This window comes from Lagenorhynchus albirostris, chromosome 14 (assembly GCF_949774975.1).
Source record: "Lagenorhynchus albirostris chromosome 14, mLagAlb1.1, whole genome shotgun sequence".
In the NCBI taxonomy this organism is placed as follows: domain Eukaryota; kingdom Metazoa; phylum Chordata; class Mammalia; order Artiodactyla; family Delphinidae; genus Lagenorhynchus; species Lagenorhynchus albirostris.
Window position 1 is genome coordinate 53,687,860 of NC_083108.1, and position 19,813 is coordinate 53,707,672.

Consider the following 19,813-nt stretch of genomic DNA (forward strand, 5'->3'; position numbering starts at 1 on the left):
GAGGGTGCTCCAGGGAGCTTTCCTAAGTTATGCGCTAGCGCTGAAATCATCACTGCCTTCAGCGAAAAGAATGAAGTGTGTTGGAAAAGCAAGAACTTTCTTGCGCTCGGCTGGGCGGTGAGGGGCTAAGTCCCCCGGGTGGGGTGGGGGGTCGTCCCTCGGCATCAAAGCTGCGGGGTTTGGGCCCCTCGGCCCGGCTCAGCCACGGCCAGAAGGGTTTCATGAGGGCCGTCATCTCCCGGCGCACGGAGAAAACCCCAGAGCAGACACATTTTCACATTCAGTCCTCAATGCTCAGAGGAACCAAGTTCTTCGGAGATGACACATTTTTCCAGCATTATGCTGCGCTTGAGCCTGCAAAACAGTGAAGCGGAATTTTTCTTTCTTTTCCTGTAGTTTCTGGGACCACACAGAGGATGCTTTTGGTAGGTGGGGTGCTAGGGGGCTGAGGGCTAGTGTGGACCTGGACCGAATTAAGTGCTCAGGCTGCCTTCTTACCCAGCTTGTGGGCCCTTTTGGAACATGTCTGGGTGGGCGCGGTTGCTTCAGATTGAAGGCAGTTGCCCGCGAGATTGGCTGCTTCTGTGCGCCGGGGAGGGGGGGGGCCCTGCGGGGTCCAGGCGAGCACACGGCTTCAAAGTCCAGTCCTGGCCCTTCCTGACCATTGGAACTGGGAGAAGTCACTTAACCTCTACGAGCCTCTGTTTTCTCACTTGTGAAAAAGGAATGATGTATGTAGTGGGGCCTTGATGGGGGACGTGGCGGGAATGAGAGAATGAAGAACCGGGAAGGCCGGTCTTGCACCTGCTTTGCCCCTGACCCCCTGAGCAGCCCTTCTTTTCTGTTTTACTTATTGGGCTTTCTCATCAGTTTTCCTTAAAACGCCTCCCACCCAAGCGTCTCAAAATCCGCACACCCAGGCCGCACTGCAGACCGATTAAAGCAGAACCTCTGAGGGTGGGACCCCAGCATGGGTGGTTTTTCACAGGTCCCTGGTAATTCTAACACACGGCCAAGGTTGAGAACCACTGCCCTACAAGACCAGGTGAGACGGGTCAGTGAAGTGCTGGGACACTCCCGCGGGGGCAGTGCTGTCGGCGGGCCCTCCTGGAATTCCAAAGGGTCGCCTTGCCTGTCCTGGCACGAGAGGTGGTTCCTGGCATGTGAGGTTTGGGGTGTCATGGTTTGGACCCTCAGGGAGGATGCCAGAAGTCCATTACATTTAGCCATTTGTAATTTTCTCAGGAATGTAGCTTTGAACTCTACCTGCCACAAGGCCGGGGCCTGATGGAGTCACTAGGTTGGCACCAGGCCCCCGGATGCCCCCCTGAGCAGCACACAGCAACCCTGAGGACGTGAAGCAAAGCCCGTTTCTTTCTGGGAATCGGTCCCAAAAGGGGGCTAGCTGCTCGTGCTGGGGTGTTGGAAATGAAGAGAAAGTGACGAGGTTCAAGAGAGCTGTCGTTCCCGGTCAGAAAGAGAAGCCGGGGTGACCCAGGAGCCGGCTTGCCTCTGTGCTGTGAGCAGGGAGGGCCCTGGGGGGCCCTCCTGGTTGGTCCCTCTGAGGGACCTGGTTGGTCCCTCTGAGCGCTGTCTGTTCTGGGCTGAGGTCCAGCCCTGGGTCTAAAGGACTTTCCAGCTTGTTGCCAGGGTCTCTATGTGATACACGAGTGCACCATAAACGGGATTTTTGAATGGTTCCAATTCTGCTTCCTTATTTCTGTCATTAGCCGTGTGGACCGGGGCATCTTTTTAAAAAGATCTGAACACAAATAGCGTGAGATGCGTCTCCAGGGGGGCTTGCTGCTCCCTTTGTTGGTGTTGGGAAAGAGGGTGCCGAGATGAATACACAGGGGGCCATGGGAGGTGAGGGCACCCGGGGTGTTTCTCTAAAACACAAACCAAATGGCCCTGACTTACCTTGGAAAAACCTCCACAAAGCAGCGAATTGTGTAAGTTTGTTGGTGAAATAAAAGCCCAGTTTGTGAACAATGTCCACATCCAATGAGATTCATGGGCCAAGTTTTTCTGAGTTGTCTGTTTCTCCAGCCTTTAGTGGGAGGGGACCTGGGGGCAGGTGGATGCAGGAGCTGGAGGAAGGACGGGGGCAGGGCTGGACTAGAGGAGACCAGTGATCCCCGCTGGGTCAGCCTGGAGAGAGCAGTGACCTGGAGCATCTTCATTCGGGTTCAGCCAGGGGGGCCGGGGGTGTTTGCAACAGCAGCCAGTAAAGAGAGATGCCACCTTTTTTCTTCGGCAGTTATCGTGTGAATGTCAGACCCAGATACGTCACCAGGTACAAGACGGTGACACAGCTGGAATGGAGGTGCTGCCCTGGCTTCAGGGGAGGCGACTGCCAAGAAGGTCCCAGAGACCCCGTGAAGACGCCCCGCCCCACGCCCGCTCGGCCGAGAAACAGCGTGAAGAAAGCCACAGGTACCTTCTGACTTGCGCTCTGCTTTGCAGGGGGCCCCTGCTCCTTCACACGACAGGATTTATGAGTTACGGTGTGGAGCTTTCCAAGTTCTGCCCCAAACACGCATATATGCCTGCAGTAGACACATGGCACACAAATTTATTTGCAGAAGCAGTAGCGATCAGAAGACAGACTTTTAAAAAGTAAATTGCGGGCTTCCCTGGTGGCGCAGTGGTTGGGGGTCCGCCTGCCGATGCAGGGGACGCGGGTTCGTGCCCTGGTCCGGGAGGATCCCACATGCCGCGGAGCGGCTGGGCCCGTGAGCCATGGCCGCTGAGCCTGCGCGTCCGGAGCCTGTGCTCCGCAACGGGAGAGGCCACAGCAGTGAGAGGCCCGCGAACCGCAAAACAAACAAAAAAGTAAATTGCTTTGTTAGGGCCAACTGGTTGTGAAAGCCAAGGCCTTAGAGTGGGAGATGCTGCTGGTCTCAGCCTTGTGTGGCCTGAGGCACAGACAAAAGAGAGTCAAATGTAACGAGGTAATGATGCTTGGGTTGTTTTTACTTTACTTTTCATGTACAAGCTCCCATAAACCTGAATTTGAAGAAACTAAAATTGTTTCTTTTTCCAAAAGAAAAAAAGGTAAATAGAATCATTCTTATTCTGTTTGGGGTGAGATATTTGCAAAGCTAAGCCCCAAGTTAGAAGTGTCCAATGAGGCTGTTCTTAAATTTGCTTTTGATTTTTTTTTTAAGTGAAGTAGCACAAACCCAATGAATAGCTTAGCAAGCAATGATAATTTTCACCTTGGCTTTTAAGTGTAACATTAAGAAACTGACTTTTATGGATAAAAATATTTTGACATTTTATTCTACATCACTTTATCTTCTTCTTTTTTAAAGTTCAGTGAGAAAAACCTAGATTTTCTTATGAGTTAAATGTTTAAGTCATCTTTAAATGATTATATTTTCCCATGAGGTGTTTTCAGTTTGTTTTGGGTTTTTTTTTGTCTGCATTGGGTCTTCGTTGCTGTGCGTGGGCTTTCTCTAGTTGTGGCGAGCAGGGGCTACTCTTCGTCGCGGGGCGCGGGCTTCTCACTGTGGTGGCTTCTCTTGTTGCGGAGCATGGGCTGTATGCGCATGGGCTTCAGTACTTGTGGCCTGCAGGCTCAGTAGTTGTGGCTCACGGGCTCTAGAGCGCAGGCTCAGTAGCTGTGGTGCACGGGCTTAGTTGCTCCGCGGCATGTGGGATCTTCCCGGACCAGGGCTTGAGCCTGTGTCGCCTGCATTGGCAGGTGGATTCTTGACCACTGTGCCACCAGGGAAGTCCTGTGTTTTCGGTTTTGAAACTAGTGGTGTTTCCCAATATTGTCCGTAAAACAGACTTTAAAATAATTTTTATTATAAAAATAATGCATATCTATTACAGAATGTTTATAGGAAAAATATTTAAGTACACATAATCTCACCACCAAATGACAACTACTGTTAACATTTTACTATAGAACACTATTCTCTTTTCTATTTCTGCGCATACATTTTGTTAAAGAAAAACTCATTCATTCATCCCACAAATATTTATTCTATATCTGCAGGCTCTATACTAGGTTCTTAGGAAAAGAGAAAATCAAGGCAGACACAGTCCCTGACCTCATGAAAGGCAGACACTAGACAAGTAGTGAGGGGGCGTGTTGGATCATAGTGGACAGTTTATTTCTGTTTTGTTTAGTTTTACTTTTTATTTTATAAAAGTTTAAACATACATGTAGTTTAATGAGTTCAGTAGCTTTATAAGGACTATTAGGAAAAGCGCTTTCTCTCCCACTTTCCCTTCTCAGGGGTATTAGCAAATTCCCTTTCTCTCCCACTTTCCCTTCTCAGGGGTAATTACTTTAAACTCTTTAAAAATTAAAATAATTGAAGTATAGATTTACAATACTATATTAATTACAGGTGTACAACACAGTGATTCAGTATTTTTATAGATTATACTTCATTTAAAGTTATTGCAAAATAATGGCTATATTTCCCTGTGTTGTCCATGTTTCTTATTTATTTTTTACATAGTTTGTACCTCTTAATCCTCTACCTCTGTCTTGCCCCTCCCCGCTTCCTTCTCCCCACTGGTAACTACCAGTTTGTTCTCTGTATCTGTGAGTTTGTTTCTGTTTTGTTATATACATCTATTTGTTTTATTTTTTAGATTCCACATATAAATGATAACACAGAGTATTTGTCTTTCTCTGTCTGACTTTTATTTCTCTAAGCATAAAACCCTTCAGATCCACCCATATTGTTGCAAATGGCATTGTTTCATTCTTTCTTATGGCTGAGCAGTATCCCGTTGTGTGTATATACCACATCTTCTTTATCCATTCATCTATCGATGGACACTTAGGTTGCTTAAAAATATGTAATGCTTCACGAATTTACCTGTCATCCTTGTGCAGGGACCATGCTAATCTTCTTTGTATCATTCCAATTTTAGTAAATGTGCTGCTGAAGTGAGCACTACTTTAAACTCTTTAGGTGGTCTTTTGGAATTTACCTCCACACCCCTTGACTTCTCATTATGGAAGGTGAGGATTTAAGTCCCTTTCATCTAACATGGGGCTCCTATACTGCCATCCTTTCCATTCAGTTATACTGTGTTTTTATCTGTTCAGTATTTATTGGTTACATTGTAGTAGTTATATAATGTTTACAGTGGAGCTCTGTAGTGTACTATGAACATGCTGCCTTTCCTACACTGTTTCTGGATTTCTCTAGAGTTAATAAGCATGTTTTCCTTTGCTTGGTTTTCTATATTTTTATCCCTATTTCAACCCAGACTCTCCGCTGGTTATCTACATGTCCCCTCGTTTTGTTCAGACACATTGGTTTCATCTCCTTGAAGAAATCTCTCCTAGAGCCTTCTCACCTCTGCCCCACCTGGACTGGTCATCTGCTTGTCCTTGTTCACAGCTGCCGCCCTGTGACCTTCACTGACTTCTCTCCCATCCGTTCCCTGCTTCCTGTACCCCCTGCTTGCTTTTTCTCAGTTTATTCCCTTGTTTTGGTAGAGCACATCTTCTAGTAGTTTCATGAGAGGATTGCATGGGAGGTAAACTTTTTGATATTCTGAAAATATATTTACTCCAGCTTCAGAATTCTAGGTTGGAAATAATTTTCCTTTAGAATTTTGAAAGCATCACTCAATTTTCTTCTAGTTTCCAAAAAGGAACGCTCCTACACTGTTGGTGGGAATGTAAATTGGTGCGGCCACTATGAAGAACAATATGGAGGTTCCTTAAAAAGCTAAAAATAGAGCTACCGTATGATCCAGTGATCACACTTTTGGGCATATATCCAGATAAAACTATAATTTGAAAAGATGCATGCACCCCAGTGTGCATTGCAGCACTATTTACAATAGCCAGGACATGGAAGCAACCTAAGTGTCCATTGACAGGTGAATGGATAAAGAAGATGTGGTGTGTATACATACAACGGAATATTACTCAGCCATAGAAAGAATGAGATAATGCCATTGGCAGCAACATGGATGGATCTATAGATTATCATACTAAATGAAGTAAGTCAGAGACAAATGTCATATGATACCACTTATATGTGGAATCTAAAAAAATGATACAAATGAACTTATTTGAAAAACAGAAAGAGACTCACAGACATAGAAAACAAACTTATGGTTACCAAAGAGGAAAACTGCGGGGGAGGGATAAATTGGGAATTGGGGATTAATATATACACACTACTACATACAAAATAGATAACAAGGACCTACTGTATAGCACATGGAACTATACTCAATATTTTATAATAACCTGTGTGGGAAAAGAACCTGAAAAAGAATATATATACATATATATATATCTGAATCACTTTGCTGTACACCTGAAACTAACATAGCATTGTAAATCAACTGTACTTCAATTAAAATTTTTTTTTTCTTCTAGTTTCCAATGCACTGTGAAAATGTCCAAAACCATTCTGATTCCCAATTTTTTATATGTGACTTGGTTGGGGTTTGTTTTGCTTGTTTTGTTTTATGCCATTTTAGTGAGATTTCGGAAGAGAATGAAAGGAAGCGCCTATCCTCAACCCACTATCACTGTAATGAACATACTGTTTCTGGAACTTATTTTTTAACTTCATGAAAAAACATTCATGTCATTAAATATACTACAATATCACCTCATGGCTTCATGGAGTGTGATTGTTTGGACATTATCCTGTACCGTTGGTCCTTTAGACTGTTTGCAATTTTTCATTATTATAGATAGTATTTTTTCCTGTTAAATTTTTGGATTCATCCTTATTATTTACTAGAATAAATTTCTAGAAGTGTAATTGCAGAGTCAAAAGGATTCTGAGTATTTTGATACTTGCCAAATTATCCTTCCAAAAAGTGGTAACAATTCTTATAGTCACCAGCAGTGTATGAAGAAAACCTCTGCTTACATCCTGATTCTCCCCTGCTTCTCCAGCCCTTAGAAAAAAATTTCCTTTGCTCAGAACAACATTTCATGTGTACGTGATTCAATGAATTTTATTTCTGGTGTCCTGAGATAGAATACATTTTTCAGTATGGAAAACAAGGTGTTCTTTCTAGTTTTCTCCTTGGGAATTTAGACATCTGAATTCCAGCCTTGGTTTTAACACTATGTTGATTTTAATGAATAATAACTGTTGATATGAGCATCTGCAAAAGTTTAGAGGAGGAAAAAACAATGAACATGAAGCTCAAATATCGACAACATTCTAAATTTACTTCCAGTGTTTGTCAGTTTACATTAATGCATTTTATTTCACTGTAACCTATGTCGTGTGTGACTTTTTCCACTTTACACGATAGGTCTCAGTATCGTCTGTAGGCTTGTCGATGGTATTCTAGTATTCCTTGTATTCTGTGTTCAGGGGCGTGGTTTGCTGCTTATTCTCCTAGTGCCTCAGATTTAAAAAAAAAATAAATTTATTTATTTATTTTTGGCTGCGTTGGGTCTTCGTTGCTGCGTGCGGGCTTTCTCTAGTTGTGGTGAGCGGGGGCTACTCTTTGTTGCGGTGCGTGGGCTTCTCATTGCAGTGGCTTCTCTTGTTGCAGAGCACGGGCTCTAGGCACTTGAGCTTCAGTAGTTGTGGCACACGGGCTCAGCAGTTGTGGCTCGCAGGCTCCGGAGCACAGGCTCAGTAGTTGTGGTGCACGGGCTTAGTTGCTCCACAGCATGTGGGACCTTCCCGGACCAGGGCTCGAACCTGTGTTCCCTGCATTGGCAGGCAGATTCTTAAGCACTGCACCACCAGGGAAGTCCAGTGCCTCAGATTCTGATAACCTGCTTTTTGTTTAATTTCTCTCTCTGTACGTTAGTTTATTTTCATTTTATGACTCATCACAATTATTTTATAATAATTTTTTTCTTTTGGACTGTTTCCTTGCAGGGTACATTTCTTAAAGTAGGATTATCAAAAATGGAATGTTTGGGGAATTCCTTGGCGGTCCAGTGGTTAGGACTCTGTGCTTCCACTGCACGGGGCACGGGTTGGATCCCTGGTCCCGGAACTAGGATCCAGCAAGCCACGTGGGGCTTGGCCACAAACAAATTCAATGTTTGTATTCTTTGACTTAGTGACTCTCACTGCTTAGGGCCACGTAGCTCTGTTGTTGGCAGACGCCAGTAGACTCTGTTGCTTTATCTCTCGTTTGCTGTTAGTTTCCCCAGCTGCATGACAGCACCGAACAATGTCTATGAGAGTCTTTTAGCACAGGGATGCTATTAAAAGTAAGCAAACGTTTAGGGGTTGCTTGGAGGATAACTTGTTGCTCGTGTGATATCATACCACCCAACTGCTAATGGGTGGATCTCAAGTGGGTTCTTGTGGTTTTACAGCATGCAGTCAACCACCGGGGTGTGGGTGCAGTTACTAATGTGGGAATGATGTATGTTCATATGATAACGCAAATAAAGAATTTTCCCTTCAGGGTGAAAGAGGCCATTGAGTATCTATGATGTGCCATGTAAATATCCTCTTAACAACCCAAGAGGGAAGATAGTGCCTCTGCTTCGTAGATGAGGGGATTATAGTTCACAGAAGTGAGTTAACCTGCTCCCGGGCAGACTGTAAACAGCAGGGCCAGAATGCCCCTGGAGGTCTCTTTTACTTAAAGCCCATAGTCTTTTCACTCTAGCACAATAATTACCTGCAGTGAGAAGGGAGCTGTAAGTGAATCCCATGAACACCCTGTTTATTGTCTTTGCGGAAACTGGGTAAAGGTAGAAAATGTTAAGTCATGTCCAACTCTTTCTTTGTAACAGACAGTGAACCAAGCCGAGTCTCAGAGCCTGGGAAGACTTTGTCACCAACTCCTGCAGCAGAACTAAGTCGGACCGTAGATCCAAAACAGGGGCCCCTAGAACTTCAGGAAAAGAAAATCCAGGTGCTTGAGGAGAAGGTTCTCCGACTCACAAGGACGGTGCTTGATCTCCAGTCTTCCATTGCTGGAGTGAATGAAAACCTCAAACACTCCATTCAGGATGATGCCAGCAAAATGCTGGCATCGTGGCTCAGTAACCTGCACCCCCAGCCAGTGCCCGACAGTGCCGTGGGTGGAGAACCAGAAACGGTCCAGCTTCCTGGTGTCCTCAACAGTAAGGAATCTGGCATGAAGGACATCAAGTCTGAATTGGCTGAAGTCAAGGATGCCCTGAAGACCAAGAGTAGCAAGCTGGACGAGCTGGATGGGAAGGTGAAGGGCTATGAAGGGCAGCTCAGACAGCTCCAGGAGGCGGCCCAGGGCCCTACGGTCACCATGACGACCAATGAGCTCTACCAAGCGTATGTCGATAGTCAGATTGATGCCCTGAGAGAGGAGCTCATGGAGGGAATGGACAGGAAGCTGGCTGATCTGAAGAACTCGTGTGAGTATAAGCTAATTGGTCTCCAGCAGCACTGTGATGACTATGGGAGCAGCTACCTGGGAGTGATGGAGCTTATAGGAGAGAAGGAAACCAACCTGAGAAAAGAAATCAGTGACCTTCGAGCCCGGATCCAAGACCCTCCAACCAGGGCAAACTGCTGTGACGGTGCCAAGAATGGTGACTTTGGGCAACAGGTCAAGACGTTAGACCAGAAAATTGAAAGAGTTGCTGAAGCGACTAGAATGCTGAACGGACGACTAGACAATGAGTTTGACCGCCTCGTAGTTCCAGAGCCAGATGTGGACTTTGACGCCAGATGGAATGAACTGGATGCAAGGATCAACGTGACAGAGAAGAATGCAGAGGAACACTGCTTTTACATTGAAGAAACCCTCCGGGGGACCATCAGTGGGGAGGTAGATGACTTGAAGCACCTTCTTGATCAGAAAATACAGTCTCTGGAGGAGCGGCTGGGGAGCGCTCTCCTGGCGATGGCCAACGGCTCGGAGGCAGAACTTGCTCCCCCAGCGTCAGCCCCGCCTGATGGGTCGGGGGCTGGGAACAAACAGGTCATGGTGGAGTTAAACCACCTGAAGGACAAAGTGCAAGTGGTGGAGGATAGGTGCCTACAGAACTTCCAGGGAGAGCCTCGTGGGAGAGAAGATACTTTGCGAAATGGAGACGACCCTTCAGCAGGTGACGCTTTGAGCCTTTTGAAATCTCTAAATGACACAATGCATAGGAAGTTTCAGGAAACCGAGCGTAGCATCCAGAGACTTCAACAGAATTTTAGTTTTCTTTATTCTCAACTAAACCACACAGAAGACCACGTGAGTCATCTTCATAATGAGCTGAGCAGTGGTAGAGAAGGTAAAAAGGCTGCAGGGCGTGGGTCTCCTAAGGGGGCTGAACCCCTCCCGTCTCCCCCGGCCGCCTCGGTGCCTTGCTGCGACCAGCTGGAGGAGAGGTGGCGGCGGCTGCAGGGCCAGGTCCTCGCCGAGCTGGACGCTTGTAAGGAGAAGACACACGGGGTCCAGAGGGGGGTCTCTGTGGTGGAGGACAGGGTGTCTCATATGGAGAAAACCTGCAGCAAACTGGACTCCATCTCAGGAAGTCTTCAGAAAATCAAGGAAGGGCTCAACAAGCATGTCAGCAGCCTCTGGAGTTGTGTCAGGCAGATGAACGGGACGCTCCGGGCACATTCCAGAGACATCTCTGGCCTGAAGAATTCAGTCCAGCAGTTCTATAGCCATGTTTTCCAGATTTCTACGGACTTGCAAGACCTGATCAGATTTCAACCATCGGCAAGTAAGTGGACCTTTACAATTCCATTTCTTGTAATTGTTTGCAACACGTATTATGCTAGGTTTTGGATGGTTTGTGGAATTAACTACATCACTGCTAACCGAAGTGTGCTTCATAGGTGGGGGCCAGTTTGTGAATCGTTGGGTGCTGGGTAACATTAAGGCAAATACCAACAGCGAGAGAAAGTATTTAGAAACTTTTAACATAATTTGACATCACCGTAGCGTTCAAGCACACGATCTGTGCATTTTGCAAATGATCAGCCGACAGCAAATTGAAAATACAAAAGGAGAACTGGTCCTTCCCCGCAGGTAGGTGGTAGAAGGTTGATCTATACTGTCATGTCTGTGAGCTTAGAGTCGGGGTCAGATCTGTGGCGTAACAGCTTGGGGCAGCGGATATGTTGTCTTGTTTTCTACTCAGGGAGTCTCCTGTGTGTGTGTCCATTCACCTCCGTGTGAGCATCACTTTTGTTTGCTGGTGTCATTATCTCTGTCATTATCATGACAGAGCATCCGCTTTGAGCATCCTCTCGTTCCCTAAAATCTAGGGCCTACGTGATGGCAGGTAGAATGCATTGTATTCCTTTCCAAAGACAGAGACAGGACCGTGGACAAAAGCACTTTAGGGGCAGTAACTGTTTAAAGCCCCATAGTGTCCAGAACAAGGACGCTCGTAAGTTGCGCTTAGGGCAATGCCGGCTGCACGTGACACACTCGACAAATGTTTGTTGAATGAATTAATGAATTGAGTGGATGAATGGTCCCTTAATAGTAGTGAGTGATATAGTCAAGTTAATTTCTGTTATTTGGGGGTTCAGCACGTCATCCCTGAAGGACAGAGCCTCCCTTGTACCTGGATTCAGTAGCCTCAGTACTGAGCCAGCCTTTTCTAATGCACGCGGGAGGGATGAGCGGGGAGCTCACATTTATTGAGCGCTTTTTATTTGAATCAGCACTGGCCTAGTCCCCTCAGGGATGTGTTCCAAGGTCGCACAGCTGGGAAGTGGTGGAGGTGGGGTGAGGACCCCAGGCGCTGTCCTCCAGGCCTGCACACATCTCCCCTATGTCTCCCAGAGATGAACGCACACTTACTACTGGGTCCATGAGGACTTGGGGAGGGCCAGCCATGTGCCCGAGAGGACCCCACTTCCTGACCAGTCCTGTCTTCTTTGTTGGCCTTTCTCACCTTTCCACCTTGCTCAGCTCCAGGTGACAAAGGCCCTTACCTGTTGATGCAAGTTCCTGGCCTGGTGTGAGCTTGTAGAATTTTAGGATCAGGTCCTATCTGAGACTTACAGCCTGAGAAGGGGAGGCTGGAGTGGGAGAAGCAGAGGAGCCCTGGCCTGGCCCACAGGAGGCGGGAGGGTCACAGGTGGTGGGTGGGAAGTGCTTTGAACCTTCCCAGAGATAAGGAGTTTGTAGATAAGGAATTACCCAGGCAGTCCCTATATTTATAGCCCTCCCCCTCCCCTCCCCCCAGGCCCACACAGCTCCCCTATCTCTGGAATGTTGGGTAAAGGTCACAGGACTATGTGTGTATTCATAGAATGATTGTCCCTCATGGTGACAGTTCTGTCTGGACTGTGCTTTTTAACAACAGATTGAACCAGATATTTCCAGTTGATTTGCAGCTCCCAGGCAGCGTGGGAAGCTGTGTTTACTCCTTCACGCTTGGCTGTGAAAGGAGGGGTCGGGGGTGAGTGCCTTTAAAGAGAATGTGGCTTCCAAAAGATGATCCTTTCGGAATGAACTCATTGTTCTGAGTGTAGAAAGCATGGATTTCCGAGAATTTCATTGATTGGAAAGAGACAAACAGGCAGAGTCTGTCCATCCTTGCAGTGCATCCAGGTCTAGGAGAACCGGAGCATGAGAGGTCTGTGGGTGAATCTGGAGTTCAGGTCACATGGACCAGTTAAGAGTCAACAGTACAGGGGCTTCCCTGGTGGTGCAGTGGTTAAGAATCCGCCTGCCAGTGCAGGGGACACGGGTTCAAGCCCCAGTCCGGGAAGATCCCAAATGCTGCGCCACAACTACTGAGCCTGTGCTCTAGAGCCTGAGAGCCACAATTACTGAAGCCCGCGCACCTAGAGCCCGTGCTCCACAACAAGAGAAGCCACCGCAATGAGAAGCCCGTGCACTGCAACGAGGAGTAGCCCCTGCTCACCACAACTAGAGAAAGCCCGGGCGCAGCAACGAAGACCCAACGCAGCCCAAAAAAAAAAAAAAAAAAAGAGTCAACAGTACATTTATTGAGCACCTACTATGCACAGGGCTCTGTGAGGGGTGCAGAGGTGAGTAGGACGACCCTCACCCTCCAGGCGTTTTCAGTCACAGGGCTAATGGCATGCACTGGTCTGCAGAGAGGATGAATGAGGTGGTGTGTTAGGGCCCAGTGAGTGGTGTCAGGGTTTATCCTTTTAGTTCATTGGATCTTACTGAACCCATACTTTGTGGGAGTAATGAGCTATGTCTGTGCAGTATGTGGATGTGTGACAGTGTGTGTGACAGTGACATTCTGAGGGGAAACAGGCAGACAGAGATGGTCACGGGCACAGGCACATGGCCACTGTGGAAGTCAGGGAGGGCTTCTCGGAGGAGGGAGCCTCCAAGGATGAGGAGGTTGAGCGTTCAGGGGCTGGTGGAGTGAACGGTGAGGTGGAGTGATGAGAGAAGCTTCTGGAAGGAGGCATTGGCGTTACTGGAGCTCATACTGAGGGGTGGGTAGGGTTCAGCAAAGCAGGAGGGGAGGACATCCCTGCTGAGGAGTTGTGTAAATGGGCCCGTTATTTACTGCTGTGTGACAGCCTACTCCAGATCCTGGTGGCTTAAAGCAACAGAGCTGTATCATTTTCCATTACTCTGCGGGTCAGGAAACTGGCTTGGCAGTTCTTCTGCTCCATTTGGTGTCAGCGTGAGTCACTCGCTCAGCTGCAGTCAGGGGGCTGGTGGGCCCGGCTGGGCTGGGAGGGCCAGGCAGACGGGTCACGTGTCCGGTGCCTCAGGGGTCCCTCCACACAGCCATCCTGTCTCTTCGTGTGGCTGACTTGGGCCTCCTCACAGCAGGTGGTCTCGGGTAGTCAGACTTATCACACGGTGAAAGCGGAAGCCTCTTCCAGGCGAGGCCCGGAGCTGGCATGGCGTCCCTTCTGCCACATTCTGCTGGTCAAGGCAAGGTGATGCGGCTGGTGGGCGTCGGGACAGAGGGAATATTAACGACAGTCATCATCTCTCCCACTGCGAGCCAAGGTCCAGAGCTGAGATAGCCACCAGAAGCCACATTGCTGGGCCAGGGACTCACACTCTGCTGTTTCTACCGCCCTGTTCACAGACCCCCTTCTTTTCTTTAGAAGCACCCGGAGGGGGCAGAACTACCCACGAGGCAGCCGGGGGAGCAGAAGGGGCTTCAGCGGACGCTCAGATAGATCCGAGTCTGCTTGTTACCTGCCACCTCCTGCGTTGTTGGTGCAGATGTTCCTCCCTGGGGTTTAAAAGAGATTCTTGAGATTTTTTTAAAATTAATTCTTATTGGAGTAGAGTTGATTTACAATGTTGTGTTAGTTTCTGCTGTACAGCAAAGTGAATCAGTTATACATATCCACATATCCACTCTTTTTTAGATTCTTTTCCATATAGGTCATTACAGAGTATTGAATAGAATTCCCTGTGCTACACAGTAGGTTCTTATTACTTATCTATTTTATTTTATATATAGTAGTGTGTATATGTCAATCCCAGTCTCCCAATTTATCCCTCTGATTCTTGAGATTATAAACCAAGCAAAAATGTTTGGTTACTTTTTTGGACGAAAGGTCCATGCCTGTCATCTAGGACTCAGAGCACTGCCTAACTTCTTTTTTTTTTTTTTGGTTAATTAATTTATTTTTTGGCTGCTTTGGTTCTTCGTTGCTGTGTGCAGCTTTCTCTAGTTGTGGCGAGCAGGGGCTGCTCTTCATTGCGGCGCATGGGCTTCTCATTGTGGTGGCTTCTCATTTGCAGAGCACGGGCTCTAGGCGCGCAGGCTTCAGTAGTTGCCAGTAGTTGCGGCATGTGGGCTCAGTAGTTGTGGCTCACGGGCTCTAGAGTGCAGGCTCAGTAGTTGTGGCACACGGGCTTAGTTGCTCCGTGGCATGCGGGATCTTCCCGCATCAGGGCTCGAACCCATGTCCCCTGCATTGGCAGGCGGATTCTTAACCACTGCACCACCAGGGAAGCCCAGCACTGCCTAACTTCTAAAAGGTGAAGAACCACTGTATTTTCATGACTGTCTCACCTTAACGCTCTGTGACGTGGGTGTGACACCCCTCTCCTGGGCCCCATATGCCCCACCCCTTCATTTATATAGTCATTCACTCAACAGATGCTTACTGAGTCATGTCCTAGGGCTGGCGTTTCAGCCCTGAAGGACCTTACACTCTAGAGCGTAAGACACGTAATGCACAGCTCAGCAAATGAAGATCTGATTTCAGCTGGCGATCAGTGTGTGGGGAAGGACCCAAGAGAGAAGGTGATAGAGGACGGGGGACTTTGTATTTTAGATCAGAGGTCGGGGAGGGTTGCTCAGTGGAGATGACATTTGAGCAGAGACATGAATAAGACGAGGGAGCGAGGCCTGCAGAGATCTGTGTTCCCGGCAGAGGGAAAAAGCATGTTCAAAGGCCCTGAGGCAGGAATGTGTTTGTCCTGATTGTGGATTCAGAATGCCAGTTTGATCAGGTCTATGAGCAAGGGGGAAAGTCTTAGGCAGTGAGGTCAGGGAGTAGGAGTCAGATGAGGTGGGATTTTATAGGCTGTGATAACGGATTTTAAGTATCATGAGAAACTCTTGGAGAATTTAGAGCCAGGAAGTGATTATTATTTCCCAGGTTTGCAATCCCAGCTACTCTACACATTCTTTGTGACTTTGGGCAAGTTATTTATCTACTTAATGCCTCACTTTCTACACCTGTTAATTGGAGAGAATCATGATAATACTTCAAAAAGTTAGTATGAGGATTAATATTCCTAACTAGTGGAGTATTAAATAGTGCCTGGCACCTGGGAATCCCTCAGTAAATACCAGCTGTGATGTCGACCCTCTGTCCCCTATGGTGGATGTTCATTCTGCTCCTGGGTGAACTTCTCTCTTTCTCCTCCTACTAGCCCCCGGGCCTGCAGCCTCAGAGGAGTGAGAGCAGGCTTGTCCACACCGCAGACATGGGATGAGGGCCCTGGGTGTGGGGCTCCTGGCTGCTCTGTCAAATGTTTCTAGAAAGCCAGAGGGTTTTGTCTCTTTCCTCTTTCCCTTTCCTTTTCTTCTTTTCTAAACTGGGAGTCAGGGAGAAAGTGTAAAAAGCCTAGAAATCTCCCCTTCCTAGCATTCAGGATTCATGTTCAAATAAATTAGCTTCTGAAGGGCAAGGAGATGGGAAGTCCTTTGTTCTTCTGTGGATGCGGCCCTAGGCTTTGGGCTTCTGTGCCCCGTCCCACTGGCTCCCGTTTTCAGTGTTGGTTCTTCACACCATCTCCCCAGCACCCTGTCCCTTTCCTTTAGCTGCAGCTTGTCCCCACGTTGACTGAAATTGTCGGGTAGGGGTCGCTCTGTCGCTGGCAGCTCCAGGGTCTGCCCCCAGCGTGGCTGAAAGCCAGAGTCTGCTTTCTGCCGGGGCCCCGGGACCAGACTGTGACGTTTCTGCTGTTCCCCTCCCAGTTGGGACATAAGGGGAGTTCCCGTTGCTGAGAAACCTGGGGCTCCCACCCGAGCCGAGATGGGGCAGGGGAATAGTCTGCGCGTCAGGGAAGCTCTCCTCCCCTGCGTCACGGTTCCAAGAAGGACCATGCCTGCCGGACGTCGCAGCACTGTTGCAGCAACTCCAGTGACAGCGGCACTGCTTCCTCTTTCTGCTCTGCCACCTCTTCTGCAAATGTCTTAGGGCAATTTCTCATAAATACTTTTTTTCTCTCTTCTTTTAAATTTTAATTTTGTTGGAGTATAGTTGATCTACAATGTTGTGTTAGTTTCAGGTGTGCAGCAAAGTGATTCGGTTATACATATTCATATATTCATTCTTTTTTGTAGATTCTTTTCTCATATAGGTGATCCCAGAATACTGAGTAGAGTTCCCTGTGCTGCACAGTAGGTCCCTGTTGGTCATCTAGCGTATATAGTAGTGTGTGTGTTCATCCCAAGCTCCTGATTTATCCCTCTCCCCCTGACACTTTCCCTTTGGTAACCATAAGTTGGTTTTCGATATCTGTAAGTATGATTCTGTGTTGTAAACAAGTTCATTTGTTTCATTTTTACAAAATTTGATTCCACATATGAGTGATAGCATATGACATTTGTCTTTGTCTGACTTACTTCACTTAGTATGATAATCTCTAGGTCCATCCACGTTATTGCAAATGGCATTATTTCATTCTTTTTTATGACTGAATAGTATTCGGTTGTATATATGAACCACATCATCTTTATCCATTCCTCTGTCGATGAACACTTAGGTTGCTTCCATGTCTTGGCTGTTGTAAATAGTGCTGCAGTGAACATTGGGGTGCGTGTATCCTTTCAGATGATGGTTTTCTCCAGATAGATGCCCAGGAGTGGGATGGCTGGATCATATGGTAGTTCTATTTTTAGTTTTGAATTATATTAATAACGTTTCATTCAGGGGTATTACAGATTTAAGAATCCCATCTTTATCCAGTTGCTTAGCCTAAGCTGTGCTGTAAGAATGAAAAAGCACAGATTTTTCAAATAAGCATTTAACCGTAAAGCATGGCCAGGGGAAGTGTGGCCTGATGCCAGTGTTATGAGGGTTTTGGCCCTCAACTTGAAATTGGCTGAGTTTGGGGCCAGTGTAGGTCCAAGATATTATGATGGAGTAAGTCAGAGTTTTATAAATACATATAAGGCTAAACAAACTGCCCACACTCAGACCACACCAACTCCAGACGATACCTGCCCTTTTGCCCTGTGAGCATCTGGTTGTTGTAAAGCTCTTTAGTTGGTGAAAGTTGCAGCTGCCTTTCTCCATCTTAACGTTGACTTTAGAACTGCCATGTTCCGGGAGGGCTCTCCCACAGCTGCGTGCAAAATCCTCTGTGAGCTTTACAAAAATAAGGACTCCGGGCTCACTCGGGAGATTCCTGCTCAGCAGGGATGAGGTCAGATCCAGGAATTTGTAATTAAATTTGTAATTAAAACAAAGAACCCCCTAGCTCTGGTCCCAGAAGTGGAAGGCAGGCCCCCTCAGAGGCGGCACTGGGGCTGCCGTGCCCAGAAAGAAGAGAAGCGGGGGCGGGAGGGCGGTGAGGAGAGAGGATAAAATCCCGGACTTGACCCAGCGCCACCCACGCAAGCTCCACCGTGACGTGCACATCCACTGGGGGACTCTGCTCTTCGCTGTTGACGTGTCTCCTTAGGCCTTGACTACTACCGCTTTATAGTGAGGCTGAAAATCAGGTAGATCCTCTCTCTGCATTTCCATATACAACTTAGAATCACCTTGTGAATTTCTACCAAAAAAAATCCCCCAGTGGCGCTGATGCTTGGGTCGGCCTCTCTGGGATTCAGTGACATCGAATGAGTCTCCGTCCCACATGAGCTGCCCCCGATGTCAACAGGAGCGGCCGGAGCCGTCTCTCTGTGTCAGTGTTCTCTAGGTTGTACTTTTCAGAAATGCCGGCCTGTTTCCCCTGTTGAGGCTGATTCCACCAGCTTCTGTGTGATCACGTCCGGACTCCTTTCTCGGCTGGGCCAGTGGGCTCTGTCCTCTAGAGGAAGAGTCGGTCCGGGCCCTTCTGTGATGAAACCACGGCGCCCCTTGGACGAGCTTGAATGCTTTTCCTCTTCATTCCAACCAAAGCCCAAAGCAGCATTTCGACTGCCATTTGCTCAGAGTAGGACCGTTCCTGCGAACGCATGGTTTCCCTGCCTCTGTTGTCAGGGGAGCAGTGCAGGGTTTCTGTGGGTTGTCTCCCCAGTCCTGAGAGTCCTTCACATGCCTCTACGGCCCGTCTTCCCTCAGCCTTTCTGCAGGGAGACCAGCAAGCGTCTCCTCGGAAGCCCCTGCCTCGGGCCCGCCCTGTGCCCGTCAGTGAGAGCACCAGAGTCCCGCAGAACCTCCCGCTGAGCCTCGCGTTTCTCAGGCGCTTCCCAAGAGCTGAGCTTTGCCGGGCAGTGTGGCCCTCCGTCCACTTAGCCTGCTGTATGTCAGCATGTGGATCGTTTTTTTTAAGTCATAAGTCTTGGGAATTCTGTGGAAGTCCAGTCGTTAGGACTCCACGCTGTGACTGCTGAGGGCGCAGGTTCAGTCCCTGGTCAAGGACCTAAGGTCCTGCAAGCTGTGCGGCGTGGCCAAGAAAGAAAGAAAGAAAGAAAGAAAATATGAAGTCATAAGGCTTGATTGACCTCTTTAAAATAGTCCCCCGGAGTTGCAGGGTTTGGTCAGCAGACACACCCCTGGGAGGCCAGGCAGCTCAGCTTCCCCCCAACTGGGAATTGCCCTTGACGTTTGCAGTGTTTTACAGTCAGGGACGCGCCCCTGCACCCATCACTTCATCTGACTGGCACCGAGTCCGCCTGCTTGTCAGGAGTCTTTGCCGGTTTAGCCCGATTGATGGCTGAGCTGATCACTCAGGAGGTTTCTGTGGCTCTCCCTCAGCCACACCACCACCAAGACTAACGTCCAAGGCCCGTGTCTGTCCCCACATCCCTGCTCTGTGACAAGATACCACCAAGTGGCCAGGCAGAGCCACGGGGCCGGAACTTGGGCGACTTAGCTGCCACTCCGCAGGGTTGTGTGGCGGCTGCGGGGAGCCGGGCCACCCAGGCTCCTGAGAGCGGAGGAGGGCATGGCATCTCGTGGACTGTTGCGGGTTTCCTTAGGCAGGTCTTTGTCTTAGCAAGGTTGAAATTGGCTTTTAATAAGAACTTTAATGGAGAGGGAGTGGCCTTTCCTACATGGGGTCAGGTCCATCCTTGGTAAGGCTGTGGCCCTGGCCATCCCGCACACAGTGGCACAAGGCCACACTGTGGCATCAGGACCAACGCCTTGGGGCAAGTTCTGGAACGAGAGCAAGCACACGTATGGCTGATCATTCCTCGCACGTGAAACATGGGCAGCAACACTTGGCTCTTACGAGGAACTCAGTACAAATGGTCGCTCTCTGGATTAGAAACACATGTTCGCTTTGGAAA

The 19,813-nt window shown here is 48.1% G+C and overlaps 1 protein-coding gene and 1 non-coding gene across 2 annotated transcripts in view; one reads left to right on the forward strand and one right to left on the reverse strand.

Moving 5' to 3' along the window:
• Nucleotides 1-19,813, forward strand: part of EMILIN2 (elastin microfibril interfacer 2) — a 50,804-nt gene that overhangs the window by 21,502 nt on the left and 9,489 nt on the right. The window contains exons 3-4 of the mRNA XM_060121915.1: nucleotides 2,261-2,436; nucleotides 8,729-10,639. Coding sequence (XP_059977898.1) covers nucleotides 2,261-2,436; nucleotides 8,729-10,639 — 2,087 coding nt within the window. The remainder of the gene's footprint in view (nucleotides 1-2,260; nucleotides 2,437-8,728; nucleotides 10,640-19,813) is intronic.
• Nucleotides 4,820-4,926, reverse strand: LOC132504575 (U6 spliceosomal RNA). The gene has a single exon (XR_009534961.1). It is a non-coding gene; the product is annotated as a U6 spliceosomal RNA (small nuclear RNA).